This window comes from Vulpes lagopus, chromosome 11 (genome assembly GCF_018345385.1).
Source record: "Vulpes lagopus strain Blue_001 chromosome 11, ASM1834538v1, whole genome shotgun sequence".
Classification (NCBI taxonomy): Eukaryota; Metazoa; Chordata; class Mammalia; order Carnivora; family Canidae; genus Vulpes; species Vulpes lagopus.
In genome coordinates, this window is record NC_054834.1 from 99,296,216 (window position 1) to 99,312,681 (window position 16,466).

Below are 16,466 nucleotides of genomic sequence, written 5' to 3' on the forward strand. Positions count from 1 at the left end.
AAAGGAGGTCCATCAGAGAGCATGATTGGCAATTTTCGTCATAATCTGCACATTATTAGCATCAAAATTGACGTGGCAGTTAACACTGGTGGGTTTTGATGTGCCTTTCTTCAAGTTCAAGGAAACCCTTCCAGGAGCCAGGGTGGGCAGAATGGGTCTCGACAACCCAGCGGTGGCTTTGCAGAGGCGAGAGCGCAATAGACATGCGTGAGGACGGTGCCAAGAACCACTTCGCCCGGGGAGAAGGACAGCGGGGAGGGAAGGGGGCGAGGGGGAGTCGAGGTCGAACTTGCAACAGTGTCTTAGGAAAAGCTTCACGATAGGGCCGTCGATCTAGAGATTCGAGTATTTCCCAGGTGGAGTGGAACCCGCTAGTCGGAAAACTGAGCTGGAAACGCTTCTTCCAACTACTCCAGCGACCTCTCCGTCTCGCCCTCCACCTTCCTTGCGCGTCCCTTGCCATTCGCGGCCTGGCTGTGCCACCCTCCTTCGCCCGTTACTTTTTGCATAAAATATGCAAGACGCCTCCACCCCACGCCGGGGATCCCGAGAGAGGACGGTGGCGGGCCGGGAGAGCAGGCGACACCGCCACCCCTCCCGGCCTGGCTTTGCCCTTCCTGGGGAAGACCGACCGCCGCAGCCCCCCACCGCCCCCCCACCCCCCGGCGGCTCCCAAAGCCCCGCGGCCGCCGCGCCCTCCCGCCGCCCTCGCCGCCCTCCCGGGCCTCGGCTCCTCCGCTCTCCGTGGACTGGGCCCCTGACCCGCTCAGGCCGCGAGAACAATTGCCACCTCCCCAAACCCTCGTTTAAAGAAAAGAAAGGATGGAAGAAAGAGAGCAGCAGCAGGGGAGCCTGGGGGGTGACGCCCCCACCCACACACCGCGCGGAGCCCCAGCGCACCCAGCCCCTCTTTGTTGCGGCTCCGCGTCGCTCCTGGCCACGTGGTGGAGCAGCCTGGGCCCGAGGGCGCGCAGCCAGGGCCGCGGCCCCGGAGGACTCGCTGGGGGGCAAGGGGATTGTCTTCGGGAAGACCGGGAGCTCCGGACCGAGGCGGGAAACGGGGCGTGGGCGGTGGGACACGCCAGGAAGCTGCTGGGGAGCAAATACAAAAATAGAAATAACTTGAGGGTACACCCGCCGGGTTTTCGCGCGGCTCTTCTCCCCCCATTCGGTCGGGGCAGCTTCCCTTCGGCCTCCCGCGCCGGGGCGCCCCCTGGCGGCAGCTTTGGCAGCGGGCAGCGCGCAGAGGGCACGTGGGCGCACGGAGGGCGCGGGGGGCGCTCAGGGGACTCCCGGGCACACTCTGAGCGGCGGGCACAGCCCCCTGGCGGCGGCGACGTAGTTATCTGGTGAGCGGCGCCTCGTCCCTCTGGTCCGGCGGGCTCACGGCGGTCTTGCTAAGCACCGCGGCCGAGTAGGGCAGGAAGCCGCTCTCGGAGCGCGGCGCCGCGGCGCTGCAGCCGAAGTCCGAGCCCCCCGCGGCCCCCGCGCCGCCCCCGCCCCCGCCGCCGCCGCCCCCGCCACCTCCCCGGGAGCCCAGGGCCGCGGCGGCGGCGGCGGCGGCCGCGGCGGCCGACTGACTGCTGTGGCAACTGAGGCACGAGCAGGGCGCGGAGCCGCCGCTGGGGGGCGCCCCGGCCGCCGCGGCCGAGGAGGCCGCAGCCGCCGCCGCTGCTGCAGCGGCCGCGGCCGAGGCCGCGCTGTTGAGCCCCGCGGCGGCCGCCGGCGTCTGGTAGAGGCCCGGGTGGCGGAAGCTGCACAGCAGCTCCGGCCTCGAGTAGGGGTGCGAGAGGGCACGGAAGGTGTCCAGCGGGCGGATGGAGGTGGCGAACGGCGACGAGGCCGCGGCCGCGGCGCCGGAGGCCGCAGCCGCGGCGGCCGCGGCCGTGACGCCCACGTGCGGGTAGTAGTGCAGCGGCACGTGCGAGTGGAAGGGGTAGGGCAGGCTCCCGGTGGCGGCCGCGTGCGTCATCATGTAGGTGTAGAAGCTGGGGTCGGCCGGGTGCGGCCACGACATGGCCAGGCGCTGCCGCTTGTCCTTCATGCGCCGGTTCTGGAACCACACCTGAGGGGAGAGCCGCGGGCGGCCGGCCCGGGTTAGGGGGTGCCCTGCGGCCTCGGCCCCGCCCGGCCCGCCTCCACCCGCCCGACCTCCCGCGGCCCGACCTGCTCCTCCCGGCCGCGGCCCAGTCCCAGACCCCTCCGCTGCCCCGGCCGCCAGGGAGGCAGGCAAGGCCGGGAGCAGCCGCGGGCTCCCCTCCTCAGCGGAAACAGGCCCCTGCCCTGGGTCCGACCGCCGCGGCTCCTGCCACCACCACCCCCCCCCCTCCCCGGCTTTTCTGCTGCATTTTAAGGTCCCGACGCCACTTTCCTCTCCTTCCCGCCACCCACTGGCGCCCAGGCTTGCCGAGCACCCGTCTCTCAATCCCGGGATTTGCACGGGATTCCAGGCCACCTTCAAGAGCGGCTACCGCGGCAGCTTTTCTAAACGGGTCGGGGTCGCCGCTCGAGGCCTTGAGTCCTCTGAGCTGCAAGGCCCTGCCCCGAGGGCACGGGTCCGGTGGTGCTATCGAAGGGGACGATTTTGCTGGAATCGTTGGCCTCAACTGAGTGGCGGGAGCCACAGCCTCCTAAACTGGGAAGGAGACTTTTCTACCCCTCCCAACACAGTCTAATGAAGACATCATTCGTCACGACTCTAAATTTTAAAAAGCCCGATCAAACCAAGGGGTGACTTCCACGACCTCCCTTACCCCTTGCAGTTTACTCTGTTCTCTCTGTGGAGTGTGAGATCCTCCGTGAAGTGTTCGCCAAGTCGCCCAGCCTCCCAGCTCTCTCTCCCGGATTAATAAAATTAACCAGCTAGAGATACAGAAGTAAGGACCACTCCGCTGCGTTCTTCACCCCCACCCCCAACCCCCCCGAAGGTTGCTTTTTTTTTTTTCTTCTCTTTCCTGCTGCCCGAGAGAAAAATGTTTAGGAAACTACTTTCTCGACCCAATCGATTTTTAAAATCCAGTATTCTTTTCTCCATGTTGTAACGATTTATGTGGAAAATAAATCTCCAAGATCAAGAGCAGATGAAAAGTTTCACCTAGGGTTCGAGCCAGGGGAACAAAGACCAGCCGGCTTAGCCGCCGAGGGGGCAGGGGGGCCAAGGACGTGGGCTCGGGGCACCTGGGCAGGCGCTGGGCGAAGTGGAGCAGAGAGGCCAGCGTTGGCGGCCTCGGCCTCGCCATTCCCGGGGCCTTCCCAGGTCAGCCAGGCCGGCCAACCCTTAGGATTCGGCGGCTGAGACATAAATAGGCCAGCTCCTTCGGCGTCCCTGCGCCCCTGCGGATTTGCAGGCCCTCGGCTAAGGGTGGCCACCCAGGAAGGAGGCAGGAGAAGCAAAACCCAACTCAGACCGCCCACCCCCACCCCGGGGAGGCTGGAAAAGGCGCCGCTGGAATCAATACCTTGATGGTGGTTTCGGGCAGGTTGAGCGCGGCGGCCAGCTCGCACCGGCGGGGCCGCGACACGTAGTTCTCCCGGTAGAACTCCTTCTCCAGGCGCGCGATCTGCTCGCGGGTGAACGCCGTGCGGTAGCGCCGCACCTGATCCGCGCCGGAGCCGGAGCCGCCCAGCGCCGCGCCCCCGCCGCCGCCGCCGCCGCCGCCGCCGCCTCCGTGCAGGCTGCCAAGGCCAGAGCCCGACGCAGACGTCGTGGTGCCCGCGGCAGAGCCGCTCTCCGCGTACCCTGGCAAACAAACGGCCGACAGTGCGAGAGTCACCGCAGGCCCGAGACCCGGGCGCCGGGGCGGAGCGCGGACGCGGGAAGCCGGGGAGGACGGCGAGGCGGCTGCCTGAATTGATAGGGTCTGTCGTGCTTACAAATTGCTGCCTTTAATGGAATCAATAAAGTTTGGGGAGCCCTTCATGACCAAATAAGAAGACCTCAATTAGGAAGGGCGTGTTGCTTGTTTGTTGTTGTTGTTGTTGTTGTTTTTTCTAGGTAATTGGAAATTTTCAACTCGGGAGAAAAATGGGCCAAGGGAAAACGCCTATATGTAGGCGCAGTTTGGGAAGCTCCGGGTTTCCCGTGGTCTGAGGACGGTAGGGCAGCTTTCTGCAGGGCTTCCGACCTTTCTTGGGTAGTCTTTTGGGTTTGGTTAAAAATATTTTTAAGACTGGAGAGACAGCAGCAGCTCAAGCCGGGACCCTTAGGGGGTGGACTCTACTTTTCAGGTCTTTCTCCGCTGACCCCAGCAGGTCTCCCAGAGGCGCCCGGCGACGCTCCCTCCGACTTACTCAGGCTGCCCCCTCCACTCGGCCTTGGGGAATCAGGGGTAACGGAGTTCGGAGCAGCTACCAGGGCACCCTCCCCGTAGCGCGGCGCGGCGGCTGGCTAGGGGCCGGGCAGCCCGCACAGGCTTGAGACCAGCCCGCAGGAACACTCCCTGGGACTCGGGCGCCGGCGGGCCCGGCGCCCCCCAGGCCTGTGCCTGGCTGGGAGGCTGGAGGAGCAAAGCACCAGTGCGGGGTCCCCAGCATGCGCCCCCTCCCCGCCCGAGCCCGCTGGGTGCAGCCTGCCCGCCGAGGGTCGGGTAGGGGCAAAGGCAATCGGAAGGGCCAGCAGGAGCCGCGGAGGAACGGGGAGAGCGGGAGCCGAGAGCGCGGCCAGGGCGGCGCGGTTACCTTTGCCATTGTTTTCCTTGAGCGGCGCGGCAGCCAGGCCGCCAGGGGAGCGCAGCGCGGAGCAGCCCACCTCCACGTCGCTGCTCATGTCCGCCTCGGCGGCCGCCTCTGAATAGTGACCCGGCTTTTTACGGCCTTCGGCGGCGGAGGCGATTTCGGAGGAGACGGTGCTCTCGCTGCCCGGGTGCTGCAGGTTGAACAAAGTGTCTATTTCGAATTTGCCCTTGGCGGGGAGGTCTCCCAGAGCGCCGTGCAGGGGGGCGGACGGCAGGCGCGGGCTGAGGCGAGCCGGGTGCTGCGAATTTTCCAGGGCCTCGAGCACAGCATTGCCAGCCGAATCGGACAAATTGGAGAACCGCTTGCCGGCCGTGGGGCTGTGCAGCCCTCTCTCCATCAGAATCATCTCTTTTCTTATTCTTTCCATCATCTCAGCTTTCTAAAAAATGTCACAGTGGCCCGGCTGTCCCGTCCTAATGATGGGCTGCGCCTAGGGCTAATTCTCATTCAGCCCCAGCGAGCGCCTCTAAATATTATTATCTCTTTTGGAGGGAGGCGGAAAAATTGTGGGATGCCAGAGCGAGGGAATGACTGGTCAAAATGACCCATACATCCTTCCGAGCCCGAGATGTCATTCATCAAAAAGTAGCGCTCGCTCGTCATTAAGGTACGAATGACGCCGTTCGAATAATCATTTATTGTAACAGGTTTATAAGCAAATAAATACACGCTCCTGTCAGTGGGTAATGAAGGCGGCTTCGGAGCAGACAAATAGATCCAGGTAGGAGGCGAGAAGAGACAAGAAGTGAGGAGGAAGGCTCCGGTCCTTTGCCCGCTCAGAGCCGGTTCTGTTCGCCCGGGGGTTTGGCCTCGGGGGTGAAATTGACAGTCTGATTAATAGAGCGCGCCGCGGCACATTTCCCCCTTCATTTAGGGGCATCATTACGCTCTCAGTTTGCTGGGTTGCCCCTTAGGTCCTAATCATGCAGCGCCTTCCTCATTTTTCCTCGGACATAGATACGTGTTAAATAATAGATAATGCTTTGATTTTCCAGAGTAGATCGTCGGGAAGGTTTTTTTTTTTTTTTTTAAACATTTACAAGCGGGAGGGGGGTAAGGGAGGGGACAAGAGGGAGGATGTAGGAAGAGTTGCGTAAGGAGACCTTGTGCTCCTGTCTGGATTACTTATCTTTTGAATTTCAGAACCAAATATGTATTTTATTTAACAAATAGGACACCGAGTTTTCTCTCTCCCCACTTCTTCGCCTCAGCCTGGCTGCTTTCCTCCCACCCCAGGCTGAGAGAGAGAGAGAGACAGAGACAGAGACAGAGACCGAGACAGAGAGAGAGAGAAAGAGAAAGAGAGAAAGGGAAAGGAAATATCTTGGAGTTTTGAAAGCACTTTAGTGCTACGTGGCTGGGGAGGTGCGTTGGGCCCGCGCCTCCAAACGGAAATCATTAGGTCCTCTCTGATTTTTTAACACCGTTTGCGGAGTGAGTTCTGAACTTGAAGTCCTGGGTTTTTTACTTTTATAACCGGGCTGATGGATAGGCTTCTCGCCTACGCATTTTCCCTGGGGGAAATGAACTCGGCTGGACGATTTCATAGTAGAATCCGACAGCTAACTTTAAACACAGTCGCGATTTACAACGCCATATGGGCTGCCCCAGATCCACTTTTCACGTTGCCAGCTTTCCCCCTCCCTCCTCAAATCGAATTATTTGTGGCAAAGTTGCCGAATTTCTAGGTCAAAGGAGAAAAAGAAGGGCCATAGCCTCCTTCCCCCGCCGCCCGCTGCCCTCCCTTCTGCACCCTGCTCGGCTTTCACCTCTCCTTCCCCTCCTCTCCCAACCCAGGCTCTTACCTGTGGCCCTGGGTACTCCGGGTGCTGAGCCTGGGCGCGGAGAGTCGCGGACCCGCCTTGCTGCTGCTTCTTGCGGCCTGAGCTTGGCGGCTGAGCCTCTTGGCGATAACTTTGATGGTCATAATGACGCCGGTGGCAACCATTTTAACGAAGATCAATCTTCACTCAAGGCCTTTGCACATCTCCTCCCGCGCTTGCGCCCCACCCCGTCCGGACCCCCAGTGCACCGTGCGGGCCCGCCAGCCAGCCGCCAGAGAGCACAGATCCGCGGCCACGGGCGGGGACAGGACGAGACGGGGACGCGACCCAGAGGTCGGCCTGCGAGCTTCCGAAGCGGCCGAGAGACCCTGGCAATCTGGGCGCCGGGCGCGGGTCCTGCATCCTCGCCTCAGCGCCAACTCAGACCCCAACCCAGCCCCCCACTTCCTCCCTGCCGCCACACCCAGCACGTTGGGGTGTGTTAGGGGCAAACCCAGAACCTATGTGCCCATCTCTCCGTTGGCGCTTTCCTTTTAACCTTGAACCCGTTGGGGGCGCGTCAGGAATGTAAGGAGAGACGAGGTGTTAAGTATATTTATATACATTTATACACATAGGCGATGCCAAAAGTTTCTCTCCTGTTCCCCTCGGCGCCAACTTATTTCAACAGCGCGAGCTTTGCTTAGAAAATCAATTCCGCCTCTGCAGGTAATAAACGGAATTCTCCCCCAAGGTGAGAAATGCAAAGCTGGATAGGCACGCGGTGGCTGGCGAGGGGAGAGGGGGCGACGGCGGAGCGGGGGTCGGGAGCCCAGAAGAGGACTCGACTCGGGGTCCGCCTCCCACCCGGTCCCAGAGGCCCCTCGGCACCGAGCCCCAGGAGCCCTCCCCGAGCCGGCTTTCTCGCATTAAGGCGGTCCAAGATCAGCCTTGCGGGTGCCCCCGCTTCTCCCCCCGGCTTATACCAGCCCCGGCAGGGTCACCCGGCAAAGCGGAGCCGCTGTCCCGGGAACCTGGGAACGGTACCCGCCCCCCTGCCCAGTCCCACTTGCTTAGGGAACTGAATGGGACACTTCGGTCCAGGTTCAAGTCCGTGGGTGGCCAAGGCCCTGGCGGGGGGTGGATCCGCCGAGGCGCGACCCAGGCGGAAGTCGCAGATGCCTTTATTGCTGTCGTTTGGCGCCCCCGTCTGTTTTATTCGCGGTTTCGGCAGCTGTGAGCCACTTTCAATCGCAGAAGCCGCCGCTGGGGGCTGGGGTGTGGACCGCAACCCCTATCTCCTCCTCCACTGGGCGCTTCTTTCCTTCCCCTGGGGCCTCGTGCCTCTGGTCCCCAAAAGCCTGCGCCAAACCGGACCTCAGTCTGTTGAAAAGGTAAAACACCGTTTCTAGGCGACCTCGTCATCCGTTAGTGGCTTTGAAAACTTTTGCACTTTTAAATAACACTAATATTTCGTATTCTAGCACGCTTGTTATAAAAGGTACATTGGAGGTCGCGTGAGGGAAATACAGTAAAGGAGTATAATTTTTCACGAAACTGCGTTTAGCCAACAATGTTTCACAGGAGACAGTGGACATTCCACTACAGTATTTAATGTCCCTTAATTTCTTTAGATTCCACATCTACTAGTATAGTAACATTCCAATTTCTATATGTAGCTTTTACTCTAAAATTACAAGTGCTTTTTACATATATATGATCTCCTCTAAAGTTCGAAGCAACTCTAGAGGTGGATTCTATTATCCCTTTGTGGACTCCCTCCACACAGAGAGGTTGAAGAACCTGCTGATTTAAACTTATCTCTAAAAATAATCCAGGTTATAAGGTACTTCAAAGCTTTGGGGCAGCATTTTTGATTGATTTTTTTTTTCATTTTACATATCTCTTCTTTAAGTACAGGCCTACCTCAGAAACATTAAGCCCTTATAGAGGGTAGTGAGAAGATTAACAGTTCTGTTGATGTTTATGAATGAAATGCCCAAACCTTGCACCGCTCTCAGATTGTGGAGGCTGAAACCTAGAAATCCCCCCCCCCCCCATGCTCCCAGTTTTTAGGTGTAGCCTCTGGGCCACATCAAGACCTCCTACCCACCACCAAAGGACAGGACTCGCTCAATAAAACAAGACAAGAATCCAGCCCAGTGGCTTGGCAGGAATTCTTAAAGTGCATTGGGGGTGAGGGTGTGGGGAGAACTTTCTCCAACTGGACTGGAAAGCACTTTTTGGTGGAAAGGAAAAATTACATGAAAGAGGTCTCATTTTGTTGTTGTTGTTGTTGTTGTTGTTATTAGGCCTCCAGACTAAGTATTTGTTTCTTGAGCAGCAGCGGGTCCTCCGAGGTGAAGTGGTAAACACTTTTGGCCTTCGACTGAATGTAATAAAAAAATGTGTCCAGGCCGCCCACGGGGTGGGGCGCCGGTGAGGTGGGAGCTGTAACAGCCCCGCGGCCGCCCGGGCCTGGCTGCGGTCTCCCGCGCCGCAGGCTCCCGGCCAGGCGGGCCCCAAGGCCGCGGGCCCGCATCCCCGCCTCCGGATGCAAGCTCGCTCGAGGCCCGGGGCCGCCTGGGTGCAGAGGGACAAGCAGAGCCGCTGAAGCCTGGGCTTCCAACCCCCGGTACATTTTCTTTAGGGTAAATGCAGTCCCGCACGGCTTACGGCTTGGAGGTTTCGGTTTATAGGCTGAGGAAGGAGCCGCCGGCTTGGCGACTCAGGCTGGACCCCGTCGTGGCACCTTCTTGCGGCCATCCTCAGGGTGGCCGTCTTCGCGCCTCTCTAGTCCCTCTGGCTGCTTCCAGTTCTCCTCCTTCCCAGTGGCGCACCCGACCTGGGACGGCCCTGGGTGGGGGAGGGGGGGTGCTTTCTCCCTGGACTCCGGAGCTACCCGGCCCCACTGCCTGCCTGAAGCTTGTGCGCCCTCCGAGCGACAGGAAAACTTGCAGGGACATCTAGCGCCAGGCCTGGGGAACTGCGCGCTGCCCAGCCGCGAACCGCCCGACCGACCGCTCGCCTCTGCGCCGCACCCCCTTCGCGCCCCCCCCCCCGCCGCTCCACACGCGCGCACACACACACACCGCCTACCTTCGTGGTTGGGCATTTCCCTAACCTTCACCCTTTCTCCCTGCTGGTGTCCAGGGTGGATTCCTCAAAGAGACCAAGGGCTCTGCGGAATGGAGAGAGACAGAGAGACAGAGACAGGGAGAGGGAGAGAGAGAAGGTGGGGAGAAAGAGGAACATGTATATTTTCTTTCATTTCCAAAGGCCAACAAAGTGAGCACTTACTGGACTTCAGTCAACAGTGACGTTGCTAGAGAAGTGTCTGCTTCTTCCTATACCAAGGACAGCCCTACACCTTGGGACATGAGACAAAACAGCAGAAAATCATTTGCAGTCCCAGCTCTTGCTTTGCTGGGAGGGGGGAGCAACAAGTTACTACAGTCTTCCAGCACCCCCTTCTCCGTGAGATTAGTGCTTCTCTAAGAGGGAAGACTCCTACTGGGTTTAATTCTCACCAGGACTGGAGTTCTCTCCATCCCAAACAGGGGCCCCAGTGCCCTGCGGGAGGCAAACCTGGATTCACTAAATAGCATTTGGGGTTTAGAGAGTGTTTTGTTGTTGTTGTCGTTGCAGACAATTTACATTTAATAAAGCCTAATTGAGTTGTCAAATCCGAATGGAATACATCTCCATTCCATCTCCGGACCTAGAAAGTGCCCAGACTGAGGATTCCAGCATCTGGCTTTCGCTAGAGACCCCTTTCTTTACCGTACGTAGGTTTGCTGCTTTTAATTTTCTTTTAGATTTCCAACCTGAAGAAAACTGGGTATTGCCTACAGAGGGAAAATCAGCTTCAAAGTTGGCAGGGCACAGATTTGGTTAAGAACACTGTTGAGCCAGGTCCGCTGTATTTAAGGCTTTATTTTGGAATTAAGACTTTATTTCTACACTTAATTTTTTACTTCTTACAAGTTAATTAGGAGGGTGTCCTGCACTTCCTGGTGTGGCCATCAAGGAAAACACTTTCAAAGGAATTCCCAGCACCCCACTCTGATAGGAGTTTTTAATTGTTGTCCGGCCGTAATGGCCACTGATTACGTGGTTAATTGATCTCATTGCTGTTTTGGCAAGCAGAGGAACTTAGGTTCTTCAGTAAATCTAAATCTCAGACTTCATCCACCCATTCCCCAGCCCAGGACAAGGACAGGATTCAAAAGATCATTTACAAGAGGAGGACAACAGAGGGTGTGACTTTCAGAACATTATTTATTCCCAAAAAGGGTGCCTATGGAGAGAGAGAGGAGAGAGGAGAGCAAATGATGGGAAAGAAGGGTAGAGCTGGTCTCTCTCTCTCTCTCTCTCTGTCTCCCTGCCCCCTTCTTCTTCTCTCTCTCTCTTTTCTTAAAGGTTTTATTTATTTATTCACGTGAGACAGAGAGAGAAGCAAATACACAGGTAGAGGGAGAAGGAGGCTCCTGCAGGGAGCCCGGTGTGGGACTCGATCCTGGGACTCCAGGATCATGCCCTGAGCTGAAGGCAGGCGCTTAACCGCTGAGCCACCCAGGCGTGTCCCTTCCCCCCCTCTTCTCAATAAGACTTTGGGCAATGAGGGGTTTCTCACCTAAATCAGGAAATGTGACCAAACTGGTTTCACTGAATAACACATCAGTGTTTGGAAACATTTCTGTCTGGTTGCAAAAGATTTTCATTTAACCAAGATTATGCCTGTGTTGTTAAAGCTCCAACAAAATACACCCACAGGGTTCAGTCTGTGCTCCTGACCAGTTAAAGAAAATTATTCCCATTGAGTTTAAACCTAAAATCAATTCGGATGCAGGGTACACAAACTAAATGAAATGTTTCCGCAAATTCAGCCTCAAAATTCCTCCACCACCTACCACCCTTGGCTTATAAACTATGTGTCTTATTAGTTCATAAACAGAGCAGCCCTGACTTTGCCTGGTACTCAGCCACAGCCCTATGATCCAATAGCAGCGGCTGCCCTTGGGGTGCTGGGTTTAGGAGCCCTCATAGGGTCCAGTCTGAAGCTCTTTCCCAGGGGGAATTCCCTGCCCCAGGGCCAGGACCCGGAAGGCTGTACTGGAAGCAGGTTCAGCGGCAGGATAGCAAGAGGCAATGCTCTTTAGTGCTCAGAACCTCTCTCATCTCTGAACATCTGCTAGGATGGGCAGAGAAACCCCAAGTCCTGTGCGAGTCCCACAGGGCAACTGGAGACAGGGCCATCATTCAGAAGTGTCTCTCAACTAGAGCATTAACTCAAACTTTCCTCCCAGTCCTGCACAACTTAATTTTAATGCTGCAAAATTAAGCCACAATTGAAGGGCTGTCTCAACTCAGCAAAACCTGACCAATTCTTCCTAGCTTAATTTCATTTTCTTCATTTTTTGGCATATCATCAGCTATTAAAATCTATTTATCAGAGAGAAAATGGCACAGAAGTCTCTGGTGGAGGGAAACCACAGTCTTTTAGTTTTAAAAGACTGAAAGTTCATTGGTTCCAGTTACTTCTTAGAAATTATTTCAACGAATTTGCTTTTTGAGGCCACGGAAAAAATTTTTAACTATGTATTTTCCCTTTTTGCAAAAAAGCAAGGGAGAAAAAGGAAGCATAGGAGTGTTTCAGGCATTACAAGATTGGTTTGGTACCGAAATTGTTAGGTAAAGAGGACCTAGCCAAACTCTTCCAGAAAGTCAGCAACTCTGTCACCTGGCCCCCGGCTGGTGTTTTTAAAAGCCGATTCAGCTTTCGTTACTAACTTTTGCCCCTTTCTTTCAGGTAGCCAAAATTGTTCTCACCAGCAAACCTCTATTCCTTATGATTTTTCTGCAAAGGCTCAGGCCCCTCTGACTTAAATTTGATCATGAACACATCTAGGACTTCAAAAAGGTCAAATTCCCCTGCTTTTCCTTTCCAGCACCCCTCTCATAACTTTCCCCTTTATTTGAGCCTTTTATGGTTACTGGGTTTTGCGTGTCAACACTCTCAACACCAGCAGCCCACCCTGCAATGCCAGGCCAGGCCCGGGAGGGCCTCCTTGGCTTTTTTAGTCGCCCCATCCAGTCATGTCTTGGGTCCAGGAATGGCAGGGCTGGGTGACAAGCTGGCTTCACCAATCACAGGCTCAGGGGAGCGATTTTCTTGGAGATGGGCCGGCCTGGGGAGTTGATGCTACAGAACCGAATAGGCTCCCTCTGAGGGCTCCCGCACCCACCGCAGCACCTTCGACTGCTCAGATGGAATGCTGCTCCTAAGGGGGAGCCTTCAATTTACCGCTGGACACACTAGCTCCCCACTGATGGCTAACATGGAGGGTGGTGGGCTGGGGCTCTGTGGCTGAGAAATGGCACGGAGGGATGAATCACGTCAGGGCTGCGATGCTTGACACCAAGAGCCCACTCTGTCCCTTGAGAGTCCAGACTCAGTTGCTCAGGGCTGCTCCTATCTGGAGCCCCAACTTGACTTGGGGGGAAAAAAACCCCATCCTCTTATAATTTGCCCCCCTCTCAGTTCTCTGCAGTTGGCAGCTTGGAAAAGAAAGCGAAACAAAGGTCCCTGGGAAAGTGAAGTTTTCAGTTAATTGGTGTGAGTAATGGGCGGGGGTGGGTGGTGGCTGCAAAATGCAAGAGGCACTGGGGCTGCAGGGGAGGCGCAGAAGTTTCGTGGAGGGCAGCCGAGCGGCTTTCTCCAGGTGCCCTCCACCGGCTCCTCGGCGGGCCGGGGGAGTCCGCGCCAGGGCTGGGGAGCCCAGTGGAGCCCGGTTCGGGGGGGGGGGGCGACTCCGGGTTGGCCTGGGCAGTAGGGGCGAGTAGTGCGGACCGGGCGTCAGGAGTTTTCTCGCTGGGGCAGATCGTCAGGTTGGCCGCGCCATGGCCGCGTCTTGCCTTCTTCTTGACTTGCTTGTAAGCCTCGGTCGCGGCCCCGGGGGCGCAGGGTGGCATTCCCCTGGTGGAGGTGTGCGTGTGCGTGTGCGTGTGCGCGTGAGCAGGGAGCGCGGAGCGCGGAGCACGGAGCGCGGAGCACGGAGCACGGAGCACGGAGCGCGGAGCACGGAGCACGGAGCGCGGAGCGTGCTGCTCCAGCTGCTCCCAAGCCGGACGATCCCCTCTGACAACCTGCGTGATCCGCCCCTGCCCCGTAGCTGTGCTCGCGGTGGGGGATCCGCCCCTCGGGCTCGCGGTCCGGGTCAGCTCGTCCAAGGGACTGCGGGACGGCACCGGACGTCCGTCTGTCTTCTCAGCCCTCTGACCCTCGCCGTCCCGCGCCTTCGTTTGGCTGCGCGGCCCGGGGACCCGAGCAGAGGTGGCAAAGCCAGCGGTGGCCGGAACAAGGCGCAGGCCTCGGCGCGCGTCTCGGTCGCAGACTGGGCCTCGGATGGGCGGTCGCGCAATCAGCTCGCGGGGGCCGGCTGCGGCGCAACCGCCCGGGTCCGGGGAGGGCGGGAAGGGGCGGCGGGCTGCGCCGGGGGCTGGGAAGGGCAGGGGCCCGGGTGGGTGGGTCCGGCGGGGCCCGGGCCGCGAGCCAGGCTCTCCCGCGCCCCCACCCCCACGTGGCCCCGCGCAGCCAATGGCGCGGCCCCGAGCGGGAGCCCTCGGGGAGGGAGGAGGCCCCCCGACCGGCCCAGGCCCCCTCCCAACCTGAACTTCGTTTTTATAAACGTCCCGCGATGAGCTAACCTGTTGGAGGGCGGGCGGGCGGGCGGGCGGGAGGCGGGAGGCTCGCGGAGGGAGCGAGGGCGAGAGGAAGAGGGCGGGAGCCAGAGGACGGGAGAGGAAGGCGAGGAGGGAGGAAGCGCGCCGCGCCATGGTGTCCTGCGCGGGGCCGGGGCCGGGGCCGGGGCCGGGCCGGGCCGGGCCATGAGCCGCGCCGCGACCTGGGACATGGACGGGCTGCGGGCGGACGCCGGGGCCGCAGGGGCGGCCCCCGCCTCCTCCTCCTCCTCCTCGGCGGCGGCGGCGGCGGCGGCGGCGGCGCCGGGCCAGTGCCGCGGCTTCCTCTCGGCGCCAGTGTTCGCCGGGACCCACTCCGGGCGAGCGGCGGCCGCGGCGGCGGCGGCGGCGGCGGCCGCGGCGGCCTCGGGCTTCGCGTACCCCGGGGCCTCGGAGCGCGCGGGCTCCGCCGCGGCGGCGTCGTCCTCGGCCGTGGTCGCCGCGCGCCCCGAGGCTCCCGCGGCCAAAGAGTGCCCGGCGCCCGGCGCGGCCGCTGCAGCGCCCCCGGGCGCCCCGGCCCTGGGCTACGGCTACCACTTCGGCAACGGCTACTACAGCTGCCGCATGTCGCACGGCGTGGGCTTACAGCAGAACGCCCTCAAGTCGTCGCCGCACGCCTCGCTGGGGGGCTTCCCGGTGGAGAAGTACATGGACGTGTCGGGCCTGGCCAGCAGCAGCGTCCCGGCCAACGAGGTGCCCGCGAGAGCCAAGGAGGTGTCCTTCTACCAGGGCTACACGAGCCCCTACCAGCACGTGCCGGGCTACATCGACATGGTGTCCACCTTCGGCTCCGGGGAGCCCCGGCACGAGGCGTACATCTCCATGGAGGGCTACCAGTCCTGGACGCTGGCCAACGGCTGGAACAGCCAGGTGTACTGCGCCAAGGACCAGCCGCAGGGCTCCCACTTCTGGAAATCATCCTTCCCAGGTAGGGGCGCTGGGGTGGGGGTCGGGGAGGCCAGGAGGGAGGGAGAGGGGGGAGGGAAGAGGGACAGAGAGAGGGAGGGAGAGAAGGGAAAGAAAGCTCTAGGAGCGTAGGTCCCTACTTGGCAGCGGCGCTCGTCCTCCTCGCCCAGCCAGGCTTAACCTGATGGAACGTTCCGAGAGTTTGCCTGGAATCTGCACCGCTCTCCTTGGAGCTAAACTGTCCTTCTCACAACCCTTTTCATGTCGCGTGCAGGCACAAGCCTGTTTTTCCGCCTCCAGTTGAGGGTGTTTGCGTGCCCTTGGCTCGGGCCTTGGCCCCTCCTTCCCGAAGAGGTGTCACAGAGTTGGGTCCCACTTTTGAAGGCTATGACTGCCCCAGGGTCACCACTAAAGCTTCTGAGAGCTCACGAATTCCAAACACTGGAACACAAAAAATGGAAGCTTGAACAACAACAACAACAAAAAAAACCTTGAATTTTTTTTAAAGTCTGCGTATGTTTGCATGTGTATGTGTGCAACCAGCATTTGCAGAAACTGTCCTTGTAACTGTCCTCAATAAAAAAAAAAAAAAAAAAAAACTGTCCTCAATAACCATGCCATAAAAGTGAAGGCTTGTTAAGATGCTGGTTTGAGAAACCATGACGATCCATCAAATGGCCTTCACTTTGAAGTGTAAATAATCTTTCTTTAATAATGTGTAAATAATATGTCTGTGTAAATAATAATAAAATGCAAACAGCCTGGTTTTCTTTATTCCCCATACTCCTTCCAAACGTACATACACGGCCCCCAGTGGTGCTCCAGGAACCCTGGTCTAATTTTTTTCATGCTGTTTTTTATACCAGGGGATGTGGCTCTAAATCAGCCAGACATGTGTGTCTACCGTCGGGGGAGGAAGAAGAGGGTGCCCTACACCAAACTGCAGCTCAAAGAACTGGAGAACGAGTATGCCATTAACAAGTTCATTAACAAGGACAAGCGGCGGCGGATCTCGGCTGCCACGAACCTATCCGAGAGACAAGTGACCATTTGGTTTCAGAACCGAAGAGTGAAGGACAAGAAAATCGTCTCCAAGCTCAAAGACACTGTCTCTTGATGTGGACCAGATTGGCCAGAGAGAGTTTAAATGCTTTCAGTTGTCTCCAAAAGACCTTTGGAAAGACTTGAATATGTATTTAATTCCCCCCATCTCCCTGCCAATGATGGCAAATTTTGTGAATTGTCTTTCTTTCTTCCCCTTATCTGGCTCTAAAACCTTTTGCTGCCCAACCTGACTTTGTAGTTCTGTTTCTTACTTGT

At 58.5% G+C, this 16,466-nt stretch overlaps 2 protein-coding genes across 2 annotated transcripts; one reads left to right on the forward strand and one right to left on the reverse strand.

Moving 5' to 3' along the window:
* Positions 1 to 1,342: 1,342 nt before the first annotated feature.
* EVX2 (even-skipped homeobox 2) lies at positions 1,343 to 5,104 on the reverse strand. Its single transcript, XM_041773565.1, has 3 exons — positions 4,678 to 5,104; positions 3,459 to 3,739; positions 1,343 to 2,065 (listed from the first exon to the last, which is right to left on the reverse strand). Exons 1-3 carry the CDS (start codon positions 5,102 to 5,104, stop codon positions 1,343 to 1,345), a joined length of 1,431 nt encoding a protein of 476 aa, XP_041629499.1.
* A 9,283-nt stretch (positions 5,105 to 14,387) lies between these two features.
* Positions 14,388 to 16,263, forward strand: HOXD13 (homeobox D13). Its single transcript, XM_041773362.1, has 2 exons — positions 14,388 to 15,168; positions 16,013 to 16,263. The coding sequence occupies exons 1-2, from the start codon at positions 14,388 to 14,390 to the stop codon at positions 16,261 to 16,263; spliced, it is 1,032 nt and encodes a 343-aa protein (XP_041629296.1).
* Positions 16,264 to 16,466: the final 203 nt, after the last annotated feature.

Coding starts and splice junctions, on each gene's coding strand:
- EVX2 (XM_041773565.1), bottom strand. CDS start 5,104: ATGATGGAAAGAATAAGAAAAGAGATGATTCTGATGGAGAGAGGGCTG. Junction 3,740..4,677: donor CAAGGAAAACAATGGCAAAG/GTAACCGCGCCG, acceptor TTTGTTTGCCAG/GGTACGCGGAGAGCGGCTCT. Junction 2,066..3,458: donor TGCCCGAAACCACCATCAAG/GTATTGATTCCA, acceptor CTCTCCCCTCAG/GTGTGGTTCCAGAACCGGCG.
- HOXD13 (XM_041773362.1), top strand. CDS start 14,388: ATGAGCCGCGCCGCGACCTGGGACATGGACGGGCTGCGGGCGGACGCC. Junction 15,169..16,012: donor CTGGAAATCATCCTTCCCAG/GTAGGGGCGCTG, acceptor TTTTTATACCAG/GGGATGTGGCTCTAAATCAG.